This window comes from Lissotriton vulgaris, chromosome 3_2 (genome assembly GCF_964263255.1).
Source record: "Lissotriton vulgaris chromosome 3_2, aLisVul1.2, whole genome shotgun sequence".
In the NCBI taxonomy this organism is placed as follows: domain Eukaryota; kingdom Metazoa; phylum Chordata; class Amphibia; order Caudata; family Salamandridae; genus Lissotriton; species Lissotriton vulgaris.
In genome coordinates, this window is record NC_141690.1 from 186,843,595 (window position 1) to 186,864,373 (window position 20,779).

General features: G+C 49.5%; 1 protein-coding gene across 3 annotated transcripts in view; it reads right to left on the reverse strand.

The window, feature by feature from the left end:
* Nucleotides 1–20,779, reverse strand: part of FAM193A (family with sequence similarity 193 member A) — a 577,965-nt gene that overhangs the window by 380,605 nt on the left and 176,581 nt on the right. For all 3 annotated transcript variants that reach the window (XM_086964186.1, XM_086964185.1, XM_086964184.1), the window contains exon 7: nucleotides 3,794–3,918. In XM_086964186.1, the coding sequence (XP_086820312.1) occupies nucleotides 3,794–3,918 (125 nt within the window). The remainder of the gene's footprint in view (nucleotides 1–3,793; nucleotides 3,919–20,779) is intronic.

The following is a 20,779-nucleotide window of genomic DNA, read 5'->3' on the forward strand; positions in this document are numbered from 1 at the left end:
AATGATGCTATATGAACAAATAGATGGTCTCATGAAAATAAATGTGTCCTGAGGGGCACAGTAGGGGACAAGGAGGGAATGAGGAAATAGAAAATTTTACGTGGCCAGTGTGTCCCCCACTCACACCCTATCCATGTACCTATGCCCCATGTATGTCCATATCATCATGTAATTCCCTTCCTATGACTGTAGTAATAATGCCTTTGCATTTCCGTCCAATGTTAGTATGTCAATTATTAGGCCTTCCATGAATGAAACGTTAATTCTGCATTGAGGCCTATGTTGCCAACGCATTTACATGGTGCATGTTTAAAAAGTCGAGATGCATACGTTTTTGTGGCACAGCCAAGCCAGGTCCCGGATTCAGGCCTGAGCCTCTTCTGACTCTGAAAGCTGCAGTTTAGTTATGTATCCCTGACCTCTCCCTTACTTCCTGCTCAGCCGAGAGGTGCCCAGCCTGGCCTGCCAAGACGGTATTTTGCCTACAGTTATCTGTTCAGCTCTGCAAAAACACATTCCAGACCAGTGAAAGGGGTAAACATATTCCGCCTGCAGAACATAGGGCCTAGCCTTTCTGTCTCCATTCAAGTGATTTACAGGACCCGTTTCCATGGAGGACCCATAGCCCCCACGTAATGCACGAAGAAATATATGCACACCCTAGCATTTAGTGATGAACAGCTTTTGCTCGAGAGACCTTTACTTCAGACAATACATCCTCCAAACACAAGATATCAGATATGCCAAAGGTGCAGGTCGTTCTGACATCCCAGACTCCTCTACTAGTGCTAAAGTCAGCTCCCCCCAGTTACACGTCAATTTCACGTCATGACTAGTTTTGCGCGCACAAGTAGGGTAAAGGTTCCTGCTGACCCTGCAGACCTCCTCTATGCATCCACCCACCTATGACACACCTATGACTCATTAAGTGTACGCCTCCTTACACGCCTTCTTTCACGCCTATGTGTTCTTAGCTCTCCCTTGCTCCGCCTGGAGCGCTCCGCCTTCTCTATTCAATGCAATTGTATGGTTTCACTATATATAATGTGTTATGTGAATAAAGATTTAGATGACGACCCTTCCTGAACCTTAGTGGTGATGGAACTCGATTCTCCGATAGCTCGAGCTATTGAATTAAAGCCCTTTTGAATCGGACACCACGGACTCTGCCTCTCTCATTTTATGAGCAATCCTTATTAATGTATAGAAATTGAATGTATTATTTACCACAGTAGCAAGACGCTGGTGTTAACTGCCCTAGAAGCGGTGTCCGCTGCAACAAGGGCGCACCTAATGGAGGTGTTTGTGATGTTCTTCCCTTCCTGGATGAGCTTGTTTGCTCTATCCTTGTACTTGTCAGGAGGTGCCTCATTAGTGACTCTAGCTCATCGTAATATCCCAGGTCATATCTGGCAAGCAGTGCCTGTGTATTGGCGATACACCACATGTTTGCTGGAGACGCTGTTCTTTTGCCTGATGCGTCAAGTAGCTTAGACCCTTTATCTGGTGGTGCAGCCTCACCAGATGTTTGGGAGTTTGCCCTTTTGCGTGCATTGGAAACTACCAGTGAGTCTAGTGGTACTGGGCCTTTAATATAAGCTGGGTCAGATGGAGCAGCCTTATATTTTTTCTCTATCCGAGGGTTAATGACCCGAGTTCTGACTGGGTATTTGAAGAGTTCGGGAGCATGCTTGAGCACTCCTTTAAGCATAGGCAAGATGGAGGACGACCTTTGTGCATTATCAAATGTATCCATAAGGAAGTCTTCCTCAACAGGGTCTGTATAAATGTCTACACCATGATAAAGTGCATCCCTGTGAATTAATTTGTTAAACACAATAGTGTCTTCTGGTGGGGAAGGCCTTGAGGGATAAATGTCATCCTGAGGGACATTTGGGACATCTGGGGTGGTATAATTTCCCAGGGGTCTGGGGATCCTGTGAGAGTTGATGGATCAGGTGCGTTACCCCCATGTCATCAGAGCTATCATTCCTGTGTGGTGTGATAGGGGATGCTGGTGAATGCTGTGGTGGTGGTGGTGGTGGTGGTGGTGGTGGTACAGGTGAAAGAGAAGGGGAAGGCAGTCTTAAGGGCGAGGTAGCCATGTACTTCTTCTTGGAATGCCGAGCTGGAGCTGGTGTGTCCAGTGGTCGCTTCTTTGGAGCCAAAACTAGGTGTCCAGTGACTGGGTCCTTGGCCAAAGTCTTTTGAGTCAGGTCTGGGTAGGATAAATCCGCTACAGGGGATGGATCTTTCGGTGCGGAGGAAGTCTTGTGCACTGAGGCTGCTTGTTTTGGCTTTTTAGCAATGTCTTTCACTGGGGAGGCAGCCGTCTTTTTCGGCTCCGAAGCTTTCCTCGGTTCAGAGTGTTTTTTTGGTTCTGGTATTGTTTTTGGATGAGATTACTTTTTCGGATCCGATTACTTTTTCGGTTCCGGTGGAGTCTTGGAATCCGAAGCGGGCTTGCTTGGTTCCGGTCTGGTTTTCGGTGCCAAAGGAGTAGTGGTGTGCTTCGGTGCCGGTGGCTTGGTTAGCGGGGCCGTTGGCTTTTTCGGTGCCTGTGTGCGTGCGCCGGCACCATGTGTAGGTCGGCTCGAGCTGGAGTCGCCTGAAGGCTCGTTTAGCTTCTTAGCCGGGCCCGAAGGTGGGGCAGAAGAAGCAGTTTGCCAGTGTGCACCCGAGCTGGAGGGCGAGGGTGTGACCGGGGCGTTCTGTGTTGAGGAGGGGTCGAAGGTCTTACCTACGACCCGCTGCGCTGGAGTGATGTCCTCAACTTCGGAATCGTCTGCTTCGGAGCTGCTGTCAACGTCGTGCTGTTCAGGGATGTGGACGCCCTCATCGAAGATGTCGTCCGGAATCAGAGCTGAAGATCGTTGAGCCATTGTTCTCCTTGCTCTTCGGTCCCGGAAAGTCTTCTTGGAGCGGAAAGAGGCACAAGCTGAACAGTCTTTCGCCTCGTGCTCCGGAGAGAGACAGAGGTTACAAACCTCATGCAGGTCGGTGTGGGGAAACTTCGACCCACATTGAGGACACTTCTTAAATGGCGTCCTTTCCATGAGCTGGAGTTGCGGCCAAGGTAGGCCCGAAGGCCGTCGACGCCCATCGGAATAGAGATTCTCGATGTTTGAAGATTAGCGTCGACTGGAAAGCGTTCGAAACTAAGTTTGTAGTTTGGAAAGGATTGCGCGCCGAAGGAAATCGGTTCCAACACAGAGCGCTGGAAACACATCCGAGCCCGGTGGCGGAAAAAAACAATCTGGGGATGGAGCCGATGCCCATGCGCAGTATCATCCTAAGGAGGAGTCGCCTATCCCGTGACTCCGAAAGACTTTTCTACAACAAAACAAACTGCAAACATCCGGGCCCAACACTAGGTGGCCATCTATGCATAGTGTGTAATCTGCAGCTCATATGCCTCGAACACCTTTTTCTATGTTTACCGAAGCGCCGTATATTCAAGATATTTAAACATTTCTCGCCCTACATGAGCACAAAACGAACTAGCGCACATCGCGGTGGTTCCTCTAAACCAGCGCCATATTGAAATGTACAACTGAACATACCTCCACCAAGACAAATCATTAGGAAGGTCCAATAATCAAAACCAATCACTTATTGGACCATCCTAATGAATTGTCTTAGTGGAGGCATGTTCAGTTGGACATTTCAATGACTGGAGTCAAGTAAACAATATATAAAAGCTCAATTAAGGAGTTTTACCGTACTATTAGACTTTCATTAGTTGGTTTCATGATCTTACCAATAGCACAGATATATCACAATAGAATATTACCTCACTTGCGAGATCAATGTTGGCAAACTGTTCTGCAGAAGTGGCTCAGAAAAGACCAGATTTTCAAAAAGGTGCTTGTTGTGCAATTCCCACGTCACCTGAAATTTCTTCAAATGTTCGTTTTCCTATTTACAGTAGAAAAAACAAAAATTAGACTGAGAATAAAACTAGTGACTTCTTATCACATAGTGCATCTCAGAAGCAGTTTGAAAATATCAAGATGGATTACTTACGTAGTCTGTACCAGTCAGAGAATGTTATAATACTAATCCAAACTATGACAACACATTAGCTAGCAATATGCTTCTGAATATATGCAACAATGCATTTATCATGCCACCGCCTACACCCACGTGCCTCCCAATTAGGACAATTTGGCATATAGTACAGCAGATTTACATCCTTTGTCCAACTTTTGGTAACAGGGATGCATGGTACAGACTGCATAAATAAAATTATTTATCCAAACTGCATTTCCAATCAGATCTACATTCTGTAGCACTGCAATACCAGGTATTAAGTGTTACAATTACCAAGCTTAATGGTAAGAATAATACTAATAATGAAGAATGAAAATATACGGCATTCATAATGAACTATAATATCTGTAATGTAAACATCTTGAAAATATGCCCAAGCATACAGGCTAACAGCATCTCCTAGATAGCTGAAAAATGCCCAAACATCTACGCTTCACCCAGAGTTCCCTAAATTTTGCGTCATTATCGAACATGTAGTTCATGCAGGACTGAGGTGGGTATGGAAGATAAAACTAAGTAACAGGAACAGTGTTGTGGGCTAGAAGCCTAAAGTTACTGGGAATTAACATTTCCTTACTCAATTAAAGGTTTTCTCCTACTCCACACAGAACAGAATGCACAGTTGATGGATGATTGCTTATATGCTTGCTAGGACTCAAGCAATCAGACTGCAAAGAGGCTTAATAAAGTGAATATACACTAGGGAACAAACCGCGATAGTTCTTACTAAATAAGTGCAGACCAGCCAAGGAAGATAGTGTACCGCTAGCTATAACAGAGGTCGTTTTTTAAATGCCACAAACGACGGCTTCGCTCTAATGACTGCAGGAAAACGGGGCTATGAGATGGCTGATTCTAACAATGTTTAAGAGTATTGATCAAAGAGTGTGGCTTGGTGAGCCAAGATGGGGGACGCATAGGCCCTGCACTTCGCTGCAACAGCCCAAAATCTGTCATTTATCTGCGTCGTTCTCCTAATTCTTGCTCCTTCCTGCACAGCCAGGGGACTGCTCCTGTATCAGAAGAGCGCAGAGATGAAAGGTGCAGGGACTCAACAGGGATTGAGCAGAGCGGCAGCCCACCCAAAGGGAAGTCGACTTGCCGGGTTCTTCTTGCCAGCCTGGCCTGCACCACATCCCTCTGTGCGAGCACTTCGCTGGAAATAAAATCACTGCAGGCCCCTGCTGCGGCGGAATACCAGAGTGGACCCTCTACTGCATCCACTCTGTTGCTGTAGGCTGGACTGTGCCCCTGGCACACAGCTGTTCTCTGGCATCCCTGGACATCGCAAAGAGATCCTGCTGCATTGGGCCTTCACTGCGAGTGGTCCATGTTTCGGAGGATATCGCGTGGGCCTTGAGTGATATTTCACCAGCTAAGTAGACCTTGCAGTCAGCTTAGCTTAAGGCTACTGTGGCCGCATAGTGCTCGGGCTGGCAACCCTGCCAGGGGGTGTATCGACTGTGCAACTGCTTTTACCACACATTCTGCTGTGCCCTTTTGATTTGATGATTACCTGAAAGACCGTTTGACTTTCCCCTAGTGCGCTGGACAAACCGGGCTGCAGCAGACTGCTTGTGCTGTGGCATCAACTGCCACCCCAGCTCCAGGACAGCACACACTGGCTCTACAAGTACTACATCACCTTCACAATCCATCTACTGCCTGCCCTTTATGAGCAGCACATCATGGGAAGGCATGGGCAGGACACGTAACTCACAATCTTCATCCACTACAGAACCTACAGGCAACCTAGATTCAATTCTGTAGGAAATAAAACAGTTGTGGTTCTGCTTTGAGACTAACATTGATGAATTAACGATTGAGGTCATTCCGCTCCACGATGACCAAAGAAAAGTTGCTGACTATTGGTTGCAGACTGAATTCTTGTTACAACAGATACAGCCCAAAGCAGAGGACATGCAGAAACACATATTATCCCTGAGACCAAGTGTGTATTCTGAAAGATAGAGCTAAACACATGGAAGGCCAAACTAGCAAAAACAACCTCCAGATCGAGGATCTGGCAGAGGGGACGGAAGGAGCAGATTTAGTCCTACTTCAATCAAATCCTTTGTGTCACAGCAAACAACCTTCTCAATAGAGAAAACTCATTCCTAGGACGTCAACCCCCTCCTGGGTTTGGACCAATACTGAATCGGATCTGCCTGGGAGCTGTGTGCTGCCTTCTCGAGAGCAGGTAGTAGAGGGGCCCATCGGCAACCTAAACTGGCAAATCTAAAAGATATGGGCCCCAGGGACAGTCAGGAGGAAGAGACTCAGCATTCTGCTCTAGAAATTGAAGTGGTTTCATACCAGCTCTAGGACACTGAACTCAAACAAAGCAATCTCATCCAGCGACACGAAATCCTATCCAATTAATCTCCGAAGCTGAATTTTAAAGTTGTTAATTAATCTGAAATAATGATGTGGAACCGACAGACAAAGTTTCAGGTAATAAACACTGGTAAACTCAAAAGGAGGGGCCTACTTGACCTATTTGCTTTGCCTTTGCTTTCTGTCAATGCGGCTCAGCATAGCAAAAAACATTGACAAAGCCAATAGGTCTCGCCTATGCAAGAGCTAAGGGCTGCTGTATCGGTCCCTTTAAATGAACACGAGCAACTAACCCACCGGAGGGACACAAGGTGCAAGAAAGAACTGCAGGTCCCAGAACACTCTGCGCAAGGTAAATTGATTAAAAGGCACACCTGAGGCCAACTTGTTAATTTGCATGGGTGTACGGAGGACAGTGCAGGCGCACGTAATGAAGCTGCTCGTGTGTGGTCTCTGAAGAAAGGGAAGGAATCCCTGAAACGCGTCAGACCGAGGGACGAAATGAACTGAATGGGAAATATCCTGTGTGAAAATAAAGGTTGTTACCTCATCCTGCCACGGAGTGCGGCTTCATCTCTGGGCAACTTGGGCATTCATTTCTCACGGCGGTTCCAGGCCGTGGAAGCGACGCACCGCCTCTTCAAAGAATTGTGTCTGCGGGGGGAAACTGGTACCCTTTACGTTCGGCGTGGGAAGGAATTAATTGACAGGCTACGTTCCATCCAGAGGTTCACTGGAGGGCTGCTGTATCGGTCCCTTTAAATGAACACGAGCAACTAACCCACCGGAGGGACACAAGGTGCAAGAAAGAACTGCAGGTCCCAGAACACTCTGCGCAAGGTAAATTGATTAAAAGGCACACCTGAGGCCAACTTGTTAATTTGCATGGGTGTACGGAGGACAGTGCAGGCGCACGTAATGAAGCTGCTCGTGTGTGGTCTCTGAAGAAAGGGAAGGAATCCCTGAAACGCGTCAGACCGAGGGACGAAATGAACTGAATGGGAAATATCCTGTGTGAAAATAAAGGTTGTTACCTCATCCTGCCACGGAGTGCGGCTTCATCTCTGGGCAACTTGGGCATTCATTTCTCACGGCGGTTCCAGGCCGTGGAAGCGACGCACCGCCTCTTCAAAGAATTGTGTCTGCGGGGGGAAACTGGTTCCCTTTACGTTCGGCGTGGGAAGGAATTAATTGACAGGCTACGTTCCATCCAGAGGCTCACTGGAGGGCTGCTGTATCGGTCCCTTTAAATGAACACGAGCAACTAACCCACCGGAGGGACACAAGGTGCAAGAAAGAACTGCAGGTCCCAGAACACTCTGCGCAAGGTAAATTGATTAAAAGGCACACCTGAGGCCAACTTGTTAATTTGCATGGGTGTACGGAGGACAGTGCAGGCGCACGTAATGAAGCTGCTCGTGTGTGGTCTCTGAAGAAAGGGAAGGAATCCCTGAAACGCGTCAGACCGAGGGACGAAATGAACTGAATGGGAAATATCCTGTGTGAAAATAAAGGTTGTTACCTCATCCTGCCACGGAGTGCGGCTTCATCTCTGGGCAACTTGGGCATTCATTTCTCACGGCGGTTCCAGGCCGTGGAAGCGACGCACCGCCTCTTCAAATAATTGTGTCTGCGGGGGGAAACTGGTTCCCTTTACGTTCGGCGTGGGAAGGAATTAATTGACAGGCTACGTTCCATCCAGAGGCTCACTGGAGGGCTGCTGTATCGGTCCCTTTAAATGAACACGAGCAACTAACCCACCGGAGGGACACAAGGTGCAAGAAAGAACTGCAGGTCCCAGAACACTCTGCGCAAGGTAAATTGATTCAAAGGCACACCTGAGGCCAACTTGTTAATTTGCATGGGTGTACGGAGGACAGTGCAGGCGCACGTAATGAAGCTGCTCGTGTGTGGTCTCTGAAGAAAGGGAAGGAATCCCTGAAACGCGTCAGACCGAGGGACGAAATGAACTGAATGGGAAATATCCTGTGTGAAAATAAAGGTTGTTACCTCATCCTGCCACGGAGTGCGGCATCATCTCTGGGCAACTTGGGCATTCATTTCTCACGGCGGTTCCAGGCCGTGGAAGCGACGCACCGCCTCTTCAAAGAATTGTGTCTGCGGGGGGAAACTGGTTCCCTTTACGTTCGGCGTGGGAAGGAATTAATTGACAGGCTACGTTCCATCCAGAGGCTCACTGGAGGGCTGCTGTATCGGTCCCTTTAAATGAACACGAGCAACTAACCCACCGGAGGGACACAAGGTGCAAGAAAGAACTGCTGGTCCCAGAACACTCTGCGCAAGGTAAATTGATTAAAAGGCACACCTGAGGCCAACTTGTTAATTTGCATGGGTGTACGGAGGACAGTGGTTGGGGGGGGGGGGGGGGGACAACTAACATTTTATGGAAAGATATCCGGGACTGGGACCTGGATAGCAGGAACCCAGGGCAATTCTGACAAAATTGAATCAATTACCAGGCAACAAGTTTGGGTAGCCATGCCAAAAAGGGGGACTTTCGTACAGAAACAGTAACCTTATGTGGGTACGATTTTTCAAAAGTGGCCATCTTTGATTTGGCACACTTAGGAAGTCTGGGACAGGGTTATGCCCACTTCCCACAGGAAGGGGTTATATAGTGGCCACTACCCTAGACTCCCCTAACGTCCCTAAATTCAGTATTTAGTGGAGTTCATGGCACCAGGAAATCAGATCCTGCCGACCAGAACATGGACGTTTAGAGTTGCACAACAAGAACAGAAGACCGAGCAACTGACTTGGCGCCAGCCTGCCTCACGGAGAACAGCAGAACTGTTCCATGCATTCTGCAGAAACTCCAAAAGTAAAGATTCTGAACTTCCGGAAACGCCAAAACCCGACACCTGAAGCCACCACTGGACCAGCCCGAGTTGAAGTGGGCCACCCATGTCAACAAGTTTCCCAAGAGCTCAGGTCCATTGTGGTCTCATCCTTCATGCACTCCCAGACGTCGCCTGCAATCTCTGCACGCAGTCCCCCTAGACTGCTTCTGGTAAGATAATCAGACGCCTAAAGACACATCTGCATCTGTTGCCCTTGGGCCATGGAGAAGGTGTGCCTACGTCCTCGAGCATCGCAAGCCGTGAACCCCTCAGTTGGGTCACCCCGACTGGCTTTCCAGCCAGAGCCTGCAGCCTCTTTTTTCAGTGTACAATCTCCATAGAAACGTATAGGTGTCCCAATGTTGTTTTGCATCATGCATACAGCGCCCCTGTGCCGCTGGGTAGTGTACTGCTAGTACCGCCTGGACCTTGCCCACCACTCACCTTAACTCCTGAAGATTGGTCTTGTAAGTCGCTGTACTATACCTGTTCGCAGAACTTTTTCTCCCTTCCATAGGATAAAATTGTAGAACTGAGAAATTCCTTTTTAAAGTGAAAAGAAGGATTAGTTACTTACCTGTAATCCTAGTTCTCTTCCAGGGGTATCCTCATCAAAGTCATAAGCATTAGAATATTCCCGCCCATGCGCGGGACCCCGGAAACACTATATTATATGTGCCCCACATATATATATATACACATATATATATATAAATAATATATATATAAAAACAAGCAATAGCAGCCAAATCACATTAGAGCTGAAATATGCTGTGAAGAATTTCCACCATACATGTATAATAAGCATTAGAAACATGAGAAACAACACCAAAGATTGTTTAGAAATTGTTTTAATGCTCAGAAAGCAGTAGAAATTCTCATAACTCACTGGAAGCATAGGAAGCTCCCAGGCTGCATTGCAAACACAGTCTAAAAAGACTGAAAAGCTAACCTGTAGCTGAATAGCAATAAACTGACACCGTGCCTTTAAGGCCCTCATGACCCCCTGTATCCCATCATGCCCCAGGGGTGACAGTTAGGTCAGTTGTTCTTTTCGGAGACTGAAAACAAACCCAATAAGAAATAGGTTAACAATGTCAAGTCAAGTCAAGTCAAAAAATTTATATAGCGCGCTACATACCCAGAGGGTCTCAAGGCGCTTGCAGAGGGGTGGGGAATTACTTGTCAAATATCCACGTTTTAAGTAGCTTTCTGAATGCTAGGTGGTTCTGAGTAAGGCGAAGGTAAGTGGGAAGTGAGTTCCAGGTTTTAGCTGCCAGGTAGGAGAAGGATCTACCTCCCATGGTGGTTTTGTTGATGCGAGGTACAGTGGCAAGGGCTTGGTTGGATGATCGTAGCTGGCGGGAGGGGGTGTAGAAGGACAGTCGTGTGTTGAGGCATTCGGGTCCGGTTTCGTAGAGTGCTTTGTGTGCGTGGGTTAGGAGCCGGAAAGTGATCCTCTTATTGACGGGGAGCCAGTGGAGGTTTTTCAGGTGATCAGAGATATGTTCTTTACGCGGGATGTCTAATATGAGCCTGGCTGAAGCGTTCTGGATTCGTTGGAGTTTTTTCTGGAGTTTAGCGGTAGTTCCGGCGTAGAGGGTGTTTCCGTAGTCCAGTCGGCTCATGACCAGAGCGTGGGTGACCGTTTCCCTAGTTTCGATGGGGATCCAATGAAATGTTTTTTTGAGCATGCGGAGAATGTTGAAGCAGGATGAAGAGACGGCGTTGACTTGTCGGTTCATCGAGAGTGAGGAATCCAGGATGACGCCCAGGTTCCGTGCGTGGTCCGTCCGGATGGGTGCTTTTCCAAGGGCTTCTGGCCACCAAGAGTCGTCCCAGGCAGAGGGGGAGGTACCTAAGATAAGGACTTCTGTTTTATCTGAGTTCAGTTTCAGACGGCTGTGTTTCATCCATTCGGCTACTTCTTTCATTCCTTCGTGTAGGTTAGTTTTGGCGGTGTTTGGGTCATTGGTGAGTGATAGGATCAGTTGAGTGTCATCCGCGTAGGAGATGATGTTGAGGTTGTGTTGGCGTGCGATGGCCGCGAGGGGGCTCATGTATACGTTGAAAAGGGTGGGGCTGAGTGAGGACCCTTGGGGTACGCCGCAGATGACTTCAGTGGCTTCTGAGATGAATGGTGGGAGGCGAACTCTCTGGGTTCTTCCGGCGAGGAACGAGGTGATCCATTCCAGTGCATTTCCTTGTATTCCGATGTTTCTGAGACGCTGTAGAAGGGTGCTATGGCAGACTGTGTCGAAGGCTGCGGAGAGGTCAAGGAGGATGAGGTCGACTGTTTCTCCATTGTCCAGGAGAGTTCGGATGTCGTCTGTTGCAGCGATGAGGGCGGTTTCAGTGCTGTGCTTGGCTCGGAAGCCGGATTGTGAGGAGTCGAGGGATTTGTTGGTTTCAAGGAATGCGGCGAGCTGGTTGTTGACCGCTTTCTCGATGACTTTGGCCGGGAATGGAAGGAGCGAGATGGGGCGGTAGTTTTTGAGTTCGGTGGGGTCAGCTGTGGGTTTCTTCAGAAGGGCGCTGAGTTCGGCATGTTTCCAGCTTTCCGGGAAGGTTGCGGAGTCGAGGGAGCAGTTGATGACGTCTCGGAGGTGCGGTGCTATGATGGAGTCTGCTTTGTTAAAGATGTGGTGGGGGCATGGGTCTGTGTGGGATCCGGAGTGGATGGAGTTCATCAGACGGATGGTGTCCTCAGTGGAGATTGGCTTCCAATCATTGAGGGTGTTCAAGGGAGGTGTGGGACCTGCAGGGGGATGGGAGGGTTGGTCTTCGGGTTGGTTGTCGAAGCTGTTGTGGATGTCTGCAATTTTGTTGTGGAAGAATGAGGCTAGGGAGTCGCAGAGGGCTTGGGAGGGGGTGATGTCGTTGGAGTTGGCCGAGGGATTGGTGAATTCCTTGACGATGTTGAATAGTTCCTTGCTGTTGTGGGCGTTATCTAGTCGGTCCTTGAAAGCGGCTTTCTTAGCATTTCGGATCAGTTGGTGGTGTATGCGGGTGGCGTTTTTGAAGGCGTCCTTGGTGCTGGTGGTTGGGTCTTTTTTCCAGGCCTTCTCAAGGGAGCGGCAGAGTTTCTTGGATTTCTTAAGATCATCGTTGAACCAGGAGGCCTTCTTGATGCCGAGTTTGATTTGTCGTTTTTTCAGTGGTGCTAGGATGTCGGCGCTGTTGGAAGCCATAGGGTGAGGTTGGTTGCGGCTTGGTCGGGGTTTGAGGAGTGGGCTGGGGGGTTTAGAAGAAGCGATGAGGAGATCTGGTCGATGGTGATTTTGTTCCAGTTTCTTTGCAGAGTTGGTTGGGGGTTGTTGTTGGGATTGGGCTTGTTGTAGGTAAAGTGAACGCAGCTGTGGTCAGTCCAAAGGAGATCCGTGGTGTGGCTGAAGGAGACATGATTGCTGGAGGTGAAGACAGGGTCGAGTGTGTGACCTGCGATGTCGGTGGGGGAAGTGACAAGTTGTTTAAGTCCGAGGTTGGCGAGGTTGTCCAGAAGGGTGGTGGAGTTGCGGTCGTTGTTCTTTTCAAGGTGGAAGTTGAGGTCTCCTAGAAGGATGTAATCTTTGGAGGGGAGCGCGTGTGGAGTGATGAAGTCCGTGATGTCCTCACTAAATTGTGCGCGGGGTCCTGGAGGTCTGTAAAGGAGGGTGCCTCTGAGTGTGGTTTTGGGGTCTATGTGGATCTGGAAGTGAAGGTGTTCAGAGTTGGCGAGATTGACGTCTGAGCTGGTTGAGATGTGGATGGATTTCTTGTGGACGATAGCGATTCCTCCTCCTGTGTGGCCGATACGGTCCTTGCGTATGATCTTATAATCTTCAGGGATGGCAATGGTGATGTCTGGAGCAGAAGAGGCGTTCATCCATGTTTCTGTTAGGAAGGCGACGTCCGGAGAGATGGAGTCTAGTAGATTCCATAGGTCTATGGCGTGCCTGTGGACCGAGCGGGTGTTGAGCAAGATGCATTGTAGGTGGGTGGGGTCGGGTATCAGTGGTGTGATCGTAGCGGAGTTGTTGTCGGATCCGTTGAATTTGCAGGACTTGCATGAGAAAGGTCCGTGGGTTTGTCCAGGAGCAGCTTGGACGCAGTTGGGGGAGCGGCCGGGGTTGAGGGCTAGGAGAGTGGTGGCATCTTAAGTAATGCGGGAGAGGTGGATATTACGAGGACCAGGGGCTCTGGCGCTGGGCGCGGTCCAGGCACGGACGGGCGTAGACGGGCTTACCTTTGGCGCACCTTCGGCGTGGCCGTAGCGCTTGGGACCATCTGACATAAATGGACAGTGGAGGGGGCGGAGCGTGGGAGGGGCAGCAGGGAGGCGGTAGTGAGGCTGAGGGGCGGGCCTGGGGAGGTCAACAACAACAAAATGGAGGGTCCGAGGGGAGGCAGACAGGGGTAACAGTAACAAAGATATAGCGAGTGAGCAGCAAGCACAATCAAAACTAAAGCGCTACACAAATACAGCGGCAATGGCACAAATACAGCAACAATGATCCCAATAGCGCTGACGGAGGCAGATAAACAGCAGAGGCGCTACGCATGTGAGGCGTCCAAATACAAGCACAGCAACAATGATCCCAATAGCGCTGAAAGAGGCAGGCAATCAACAGAAGCGCTACGCGTGTGAGGCGCCAATATGCAAATACAGCAGCAGTTCAGTGTTCAGCGCGCTGCTACGATACCAGGGATCGTCGCAGCTGAGGCACGGGAGGAGCGTGGAGGAGCGGCCGTACTGGAGCAGGTCCAGGTGGTCTCCTTATTAAAGAGCATCCTTGGCCCGGGGAGGCGGGAGGGTTGCTTATGACTTTGATGAGGATACCCCTGGAAGAGAACTAAGATTACAGGTAAGTAACTAATCCTTCTCTTCCAGGGGATCCTCATCAATAGTCATAAGCATTAGAATAGAGTAGCGAGCCTCTCCTCATCCCTGCGGGCAAAGGAATGATAAAACAGTAATCTCATCAATAAGTCTGAGTAGACTATAGACTACCCAAACAGATTCCTCAAGGAGGCTTGCCCTACTTGAGTATCGGCCCTGGAATCAGATTAGAGGCAGTAATGCCTCGTAAAGGTATGAACTGATTTCCAGGTTGCAGCCTTGCATATTTCCGACATTGGAATGTCATGCAAGAAAGCTACTGTAGCGACCTTCCGTCTAGTGGAATGCGCTTTTGGAGACATCAACAAAGGTTTGCCTGCTAGCTGATAGGCCAACTTAATGCAAGAGACAATCCATCTGGAGATGGACCTCTTGGCCGCTGGAAAACCTGTTCTCATTGAGCCATAGTTCACAAACAGTTGGTCCGTTTTCCTAATCCCTTTAGTCTTTTCCAAATAAAACTTAAGCACTCTCTTAAGATCTAAGGAGTGAAGTGACCGCTCGGCTGGGGTCGTAGGATTTGGAAAAAAGGAAGGGAGGTAAATAGACTGATTTATATGAAAATCAGAGATGACCTTAGGCAAGAAAGATGGGTGAGCCCTTAGGACTACTCTGTTTTGGTGGAAAATAGTATATGGTTCCTTCGCACAGAGCGCTTGTATCTCACTTACTCTGCGCGCAGAGGTAATCGCCACCAAAAAAGCTGCCTTCCAAGAGAGATGTTGTAAGGAAGCCTTGTGGATGGGCTCGAAAGGAGGAGACATTAACCTGGATAGAACTAGGTTTAATTCCCACAGAGGAGAAGGATTTCGCACAGGGGGATACACTTTCTTCAACCCCTGGAGGAAGTCCTTAACCACTGGAACCTGAAAGAATGACATCTGATCAGGTGATTTTCTGTATGCTACAATAGCTGACAAATGCACTCTAATTGAAGTGTACTTTAAACCAGCAGTTGCGTGGGAAAGGAGGTATGGTAAGATGACATCCTCCTGTCCCTTAGTCGGATCCAAGTGATGATCTCTACACCACAAGTAAAATATTTTCCACTTGAATGCATAGGACGCTCTTGTGGAAGGTCTCTTAGCCTCCTTTAAAATGTTCATGCATTCGGCAAGTTCAAATTTCCATATTGCAAGACCTCAGGAGCCATGCTGTTAGGTTCAATGATGGGAGGTAGGGATGCATTATCCTCCCGTTCATCTTGCTCAACAGGTCCGGCCTGCAAGGGAGTCGTTTGTGTGGACACACAGACAGATGTAGAAGGTCCGGATACCACCACTGCCGAGGCCAATCCAGAGCAATCAGGATCATTTCCATGTTCGACCTGAGGAGCTTGGAAACTACCCTCGGAATCAGCGCTAGGGGAGGAAACGCGTATGCGAACATCCCTGCCCAATCCAACAGTAGAGCATTCCCCTGCGTTCCTGGCCGGTGGAACCTGGACGCGAAGGCGTGGCATTTGGTGTTTTCGTTGTCTGCAAACAAGTCTATGGATGGACGACCCCAGCAACGAAAAAGCTCTTCTACTACTTTGTCGCTTAGCACCTAGTCTGGCTGATCTTCGAAGTGCCTGCTGAGTGCATCTGCTTTGATGTTCAACTCGCCTGGAAGGTGCACTGCCACTACTGCGAGACCTCGAGAGAGAAGCCAATGCCAGATTGCCTGAGCCTCTCGAGAGAGTGGGCGAGATCTTGTGCCTCTTGTTTGTTCAGATAGAACATGGTGGTCGTATTGTCCGTCTGAACCAGGACTGAGTTGGATTTGATCGCTGGAAGGAAAGCTTTGAGAGCCAGGAATCCCGCTCTGAGTTCCAGCATGTTGATGTGGTATGTCTGCTCCTGTGCAGACCACTGGCCTTGAATCTGAAGCGGACCCATGTGTGCTCCCCAGCCTTGCAGGGAGGCATCCGTCACTATAGACTGGGAAGGAACGGGTTGGTGAAACGGCACCCTCACCATCACATTCTTCCTCCGAGTCCACCATCTGATGGCCTCTTTCGTCGCCTGGGAAAGAGTGATTCGATCTTCCCAGCGTCCTGTCGCTTGGTCCCACTGATCCTCCAGAGCCTGTTGTAGAGGACGCATTCTCAGCCTGGCGTTTGGGATGAGAAAAATGCAGGACGCCATGGACCCCAGTAGAGATGCTACTTGTCGGGCTGTTGGAAACCGAGACTCTAGCAGAATCCCACATTTCTGACTCATGGAAAAAAGTCTCTCCTCCGAAGGAAACGCTTTTCCCAAGCTTGTGTCCAGAACGGAGCCTAGGTAGTGGATGGACTGTGTAGGCCGCTGGACTGACTTCTCCAGGTTCACATGGAGGCCGAGTCTGTGTAGCTGGTGCAGGCACAGTTGCAGATCGCGCGTTACTTGTACCGGAGATGGACCTTTTAGGAGCCAGTCGTCCAGGTATGGGTAAATGAAGAGACCCTTCTTGTGAAGAAAAGCCGCCACCACTGCCATGCATTTGGTGAAGACTCGTGGTGCGGACTTGAGACCGAAGGGTAACACCTTGTACTGGTAGTGTTTGTTCCCTATGACAAACCTTAGGTACTTGCGATGTTGTTGCGCAATCGGGATGTGAAAGTACGCATCTTGCAGATCCACCGAACACATCCAATCTCCGGCTTGAAGATGTGGACATATTTGGTGAAGCGCTAACATGCGGAACTTTTCTTTGACGATGACTTTGTTTAATAGTCGTAGGTCGAGTATTGGTCTGAACTTGTCCTCCTGATCTTTTTTGGGGACAAGGAAATATCTGGAGTAAACTCCTTTTCCTCTTAGAGCGGGAGGAACCTCTATCGCTCTTTTTTGCAGCAGGATTTTCACCTCTCGTCGGAGCAAGCTTAGCTGGTGAGGGCAAGAGCTCTTTGGAGGGATGCTCTTTGGAAGAGCACGGAAACGTATCCTGTATCCATTGCGCAGTATATTCAGCACCCACTGATCTTTTGTGATGCTGACCCACTCTGCCAGGTGTTGTGAAGCACTTCCTCCCACTGGAGTGGGCAACGGCGCCAGAGGAAGCCTCTGTTCAGGCCTTTCCTCCTCTTGTCGTGTTGGAGGACTGTTAGTGACCTCCTCTACCTCTGCTGGGCTTGCCACGAAACTGGGGTTTCCCTTGAGTTTTGTTTTGGGACCACTGAGGGGTTTGAACCCTCTGTTGAGCCCCTCTCCCCCTGTTGGTCTTGAAGCGGCGCTTGAATTCTTTTTTCTTCTCCAAGCCCACTGCCTTCACCGTATCCAGCTCAGTCTTCATTCGGGTCATCTCTTCGTCCGCATGTTCTCCGAAGAGAGCGGAACCCGAAAAGGGAAGATTCAGAATCCGCTGCTGAGCATCCGGTTTCAGACCTGTAAGGCGCAACCAGGCCGATCTTCTGGCACAAACTCCATGGGAATAGGAATGAGCCGAAAGCACCGCCCCATCCGCAGCCGTGCTTATCATCTGATTCGCCACCAGACACCCCTCTGTAACAGTTTCTTCAAAGTCCTGCTGGTCCTCTTGGCAGCTTGGCTTTGAATCTTTCCATCGAGTCCCATAAGGCTCTGTCATATTGACCCAGAAGCGCAGCTGCACTAGCGACCTTAAGAGTGTAAGCAGCCGAGTTGCAAACCTTTCGACCCCAGGAGTCTTGTGTTTTGCTGTCCTTATCTGGCGGGACTGAAGAGGAACCAGCAACCGCATGTGTCTTCCTCGCCGCTGCCACAATCACAGAGTCTGCTGGAGGGTCAGATTTTACAAACACCGGGTCAGAAGCCACCGGTTTGTACTTCTTCTGAATGCGGGCTGGTACCGCTCTGATTGCTGCTGGAGTTAGGAAAACCTCCTTGACAGGATCCATAATCCCCGGGACTAAAGGCAGCAGAGGTCTGGAGATGGCCTTCTTGTGTAAAGTTTCAAAAATGACTGTCGTTGTTACTTGAGTGACAGACATCTCGATGTTCAGTTTAAGCGCTCCTCTTTGCAGCACATCCAGATACGTGCCAATGTCATCCACTGGGGAGGACCTGGACGCAGGACTGTCCGTCAACGTCGGGGAGTAGTCCCTCTTCGACGATCTGGTAGAAGAGTTAGAAGAAGTAGACGGAGTACGTCGACGTCTACGGTGAGCACCGAGTCTCCGCTCCCGTGACCTTCTTGAACGCTCCTCCCATCTAGGAGAGCGAGATCTGATCCGATCTTCTGTCCGAGGTTCCTTTCTAGGAGATCGGGATCTTCTGGGAGATCTGGCTGGTGATCTCACGGGCGATTTGCCTCTAGGACAGTGAGACCTTATCGGACCTTCCTTTCGAGGTTCCCCTCTAGGAGATCGGGATCTTCTGGGCGATTTGGTGGGTGGTCTCGCAGGGGATTTGCGCCTGGGAGGGCTACGCCTGTCCATCTCCTCCACCAGATCCTGAAGCGGAGACCTGTGGTGTGGGCTGGCATATTCCTGCATACGCTTGGTAGCCCCAGCATCTCGCCAATGGTCCAAAGATTTGTACCATCTAGGTGACAGCCTGATTCGCTCGGCCGACGGATCTGGTCGACGCTCAGGAGATCTGTGTATAGGGCTACTGGACCTTGAAGGTTCAGTTGAGGAGCCAGAGGACCGATAAGATGAATGATGAGAAGCAGATTCCGTCACCATGATTGCATCTGAATGCCTCAACGTCGAGCGTTCTTTTCTCGCCGTCGAACGCCTTCGAGGAGTCGGAGGATCAAACAATCTCGACCTCGAATGTCCATGAGAGGATCTGTAGTCTCTCGATGTCGAGCGACGATGAGTAGCCTTCGACAGAGTCCTCTGTCTCGACGTCGAACGGCGATGACCGGCCGTCGACGGAGCTCTCTGCATCGACGTCGAACGACAATGTCCAGTTGTCGACGGAGCTCTCTGCCTCGAGGTCGAACGGCGATGGTCAGCCGTCGACGGAGATCTCGGTCTCGAGGTAGAGTGCCTGTGCGACGATGGCGGAGGGGTATTGGGCACCCTCGACGCCGAGCGCCGACGCTGCACTGATGGAGACTGCGTCCTCGACGCCGATCGACAAGCTACTGTCGACGGCGGATGGGTCTTGGTCCTCGACGCCGAGCGCCGCTTCTTGGACGACGGCGGAGGGGTCACACTTCTCGACGCCGGTCGTCGCCTGGTTGACGACGGCGAAGTGACCTCCCTCGACGCCGGTCGTCGCCTGGTTGACGACGGCGGAGGGGTAATGGATCTTGACGCCGACCGTCGCCCGGTTGACGGCGGCGGAGTAGCCTTCCTCGACGCCGACCGTCGCCCGGTTGACGGCGGCGGAGTAGCCTTCCTCGACGCCGATCGTCGCCTGGTTGACGTCGGTGGAGGGGATTTCGACGACTGAGCTGGATCTTTCGACGTCGTCGACGTACCTGGTCTTTTCCTCGACAGCGAGCCCGCCGCCGACGGTAGTTTTGAAGAGGAAAACTCCACCTGTGGTTCTTCTCTCAGCGCCGAGCCAGACGCTGAAGTGAAGGGTATGAAGACTTCTTTCTTGAAGATGTATGAGCCTTCTTGGAGCCCTTCTTCACTGGTGATCTTCCTCTTGAAGCCCTTTGAGCCAGGCCATAAATTCGAATCCTCTCCCTGTCTTTGAGAGTTCTTCCTGACAGGTGCTCACAATGTGGACAGGTGCCTGGATCATGATCTTCAGGCAGACATAGGATACAGACGTCGTGGTTGTCTGATTTTGCCTTCTTGTTGCCACAAGAAGGACATTTATCAAAGAGTGAAGGCATTCTCAGAAGAAAATGTTCACTAAACTGACTGAAACAAGCAGTATCTTACTTGACTAGATGTTAAATGTCGAAGTAAGAGTAAAAGTTGTCAAAAATGAAGTATTTTTCTGTCAAAAACCAGAAAAATAGTGGAGCTGTGTAACCAGGGTCCTTCACTGAAGGAGCCGGAAAGAACAACTGACCTAACTGTCACCCCTGGGGCATGATGGGATACATGAGGTCATGAGTGCCTTAAAGGCACGGTGTCAGTTTATTGCTATTCAGCTACAGGTTAGCTTTTCAGTCTTTTTAGACTGTGTGTTTGCAATGCAGCCTGGGAGCTTCCTATGCTTCCAGTGAGTAATGAGAATTTCTACTGCTTTCTGAGCATTAAAACAATTTCTAAACAATCTTTGGTGTTGTTTCTCATGTTTCTAATGCTTATTATACATGTATGGTGGAAATTCTTCACAGCATTTTTCAGCTCTAATGTGATTTGGCTGCTATTGCTTGTTTTTATATATATATTATTTGTATATATATGTATATATATATATGTGGGGCACATATAATATAGTGTTTCCGGGGTCCCGCGCATGGGCGGGAATATTCTAATGCTTATGACTATTTATGAGGATCCCCTGGAAGAGAATTTATATTTAAAAAAAGTTCTTACTAGAACGATTTTCTCTGATGCCTACACATATATAAAGATACTTACTACTTTTATAAATTGGTGTGTGTAGGAAAGTAGGATCTGCTTTCATGGTTACGCCCGATTTGTGCTGGTGTAATTCTGATTTCTAATAGTCTGACTGGGATCCTGCTAATCAGGATCCAGCCTTTCAGGGTCTAACAGCAAGCTAGAGTTGCTGCTGACCACAGACACGATTCTGTCTTTCTGCTGTTGAGCCAGGCTCAAGCACTG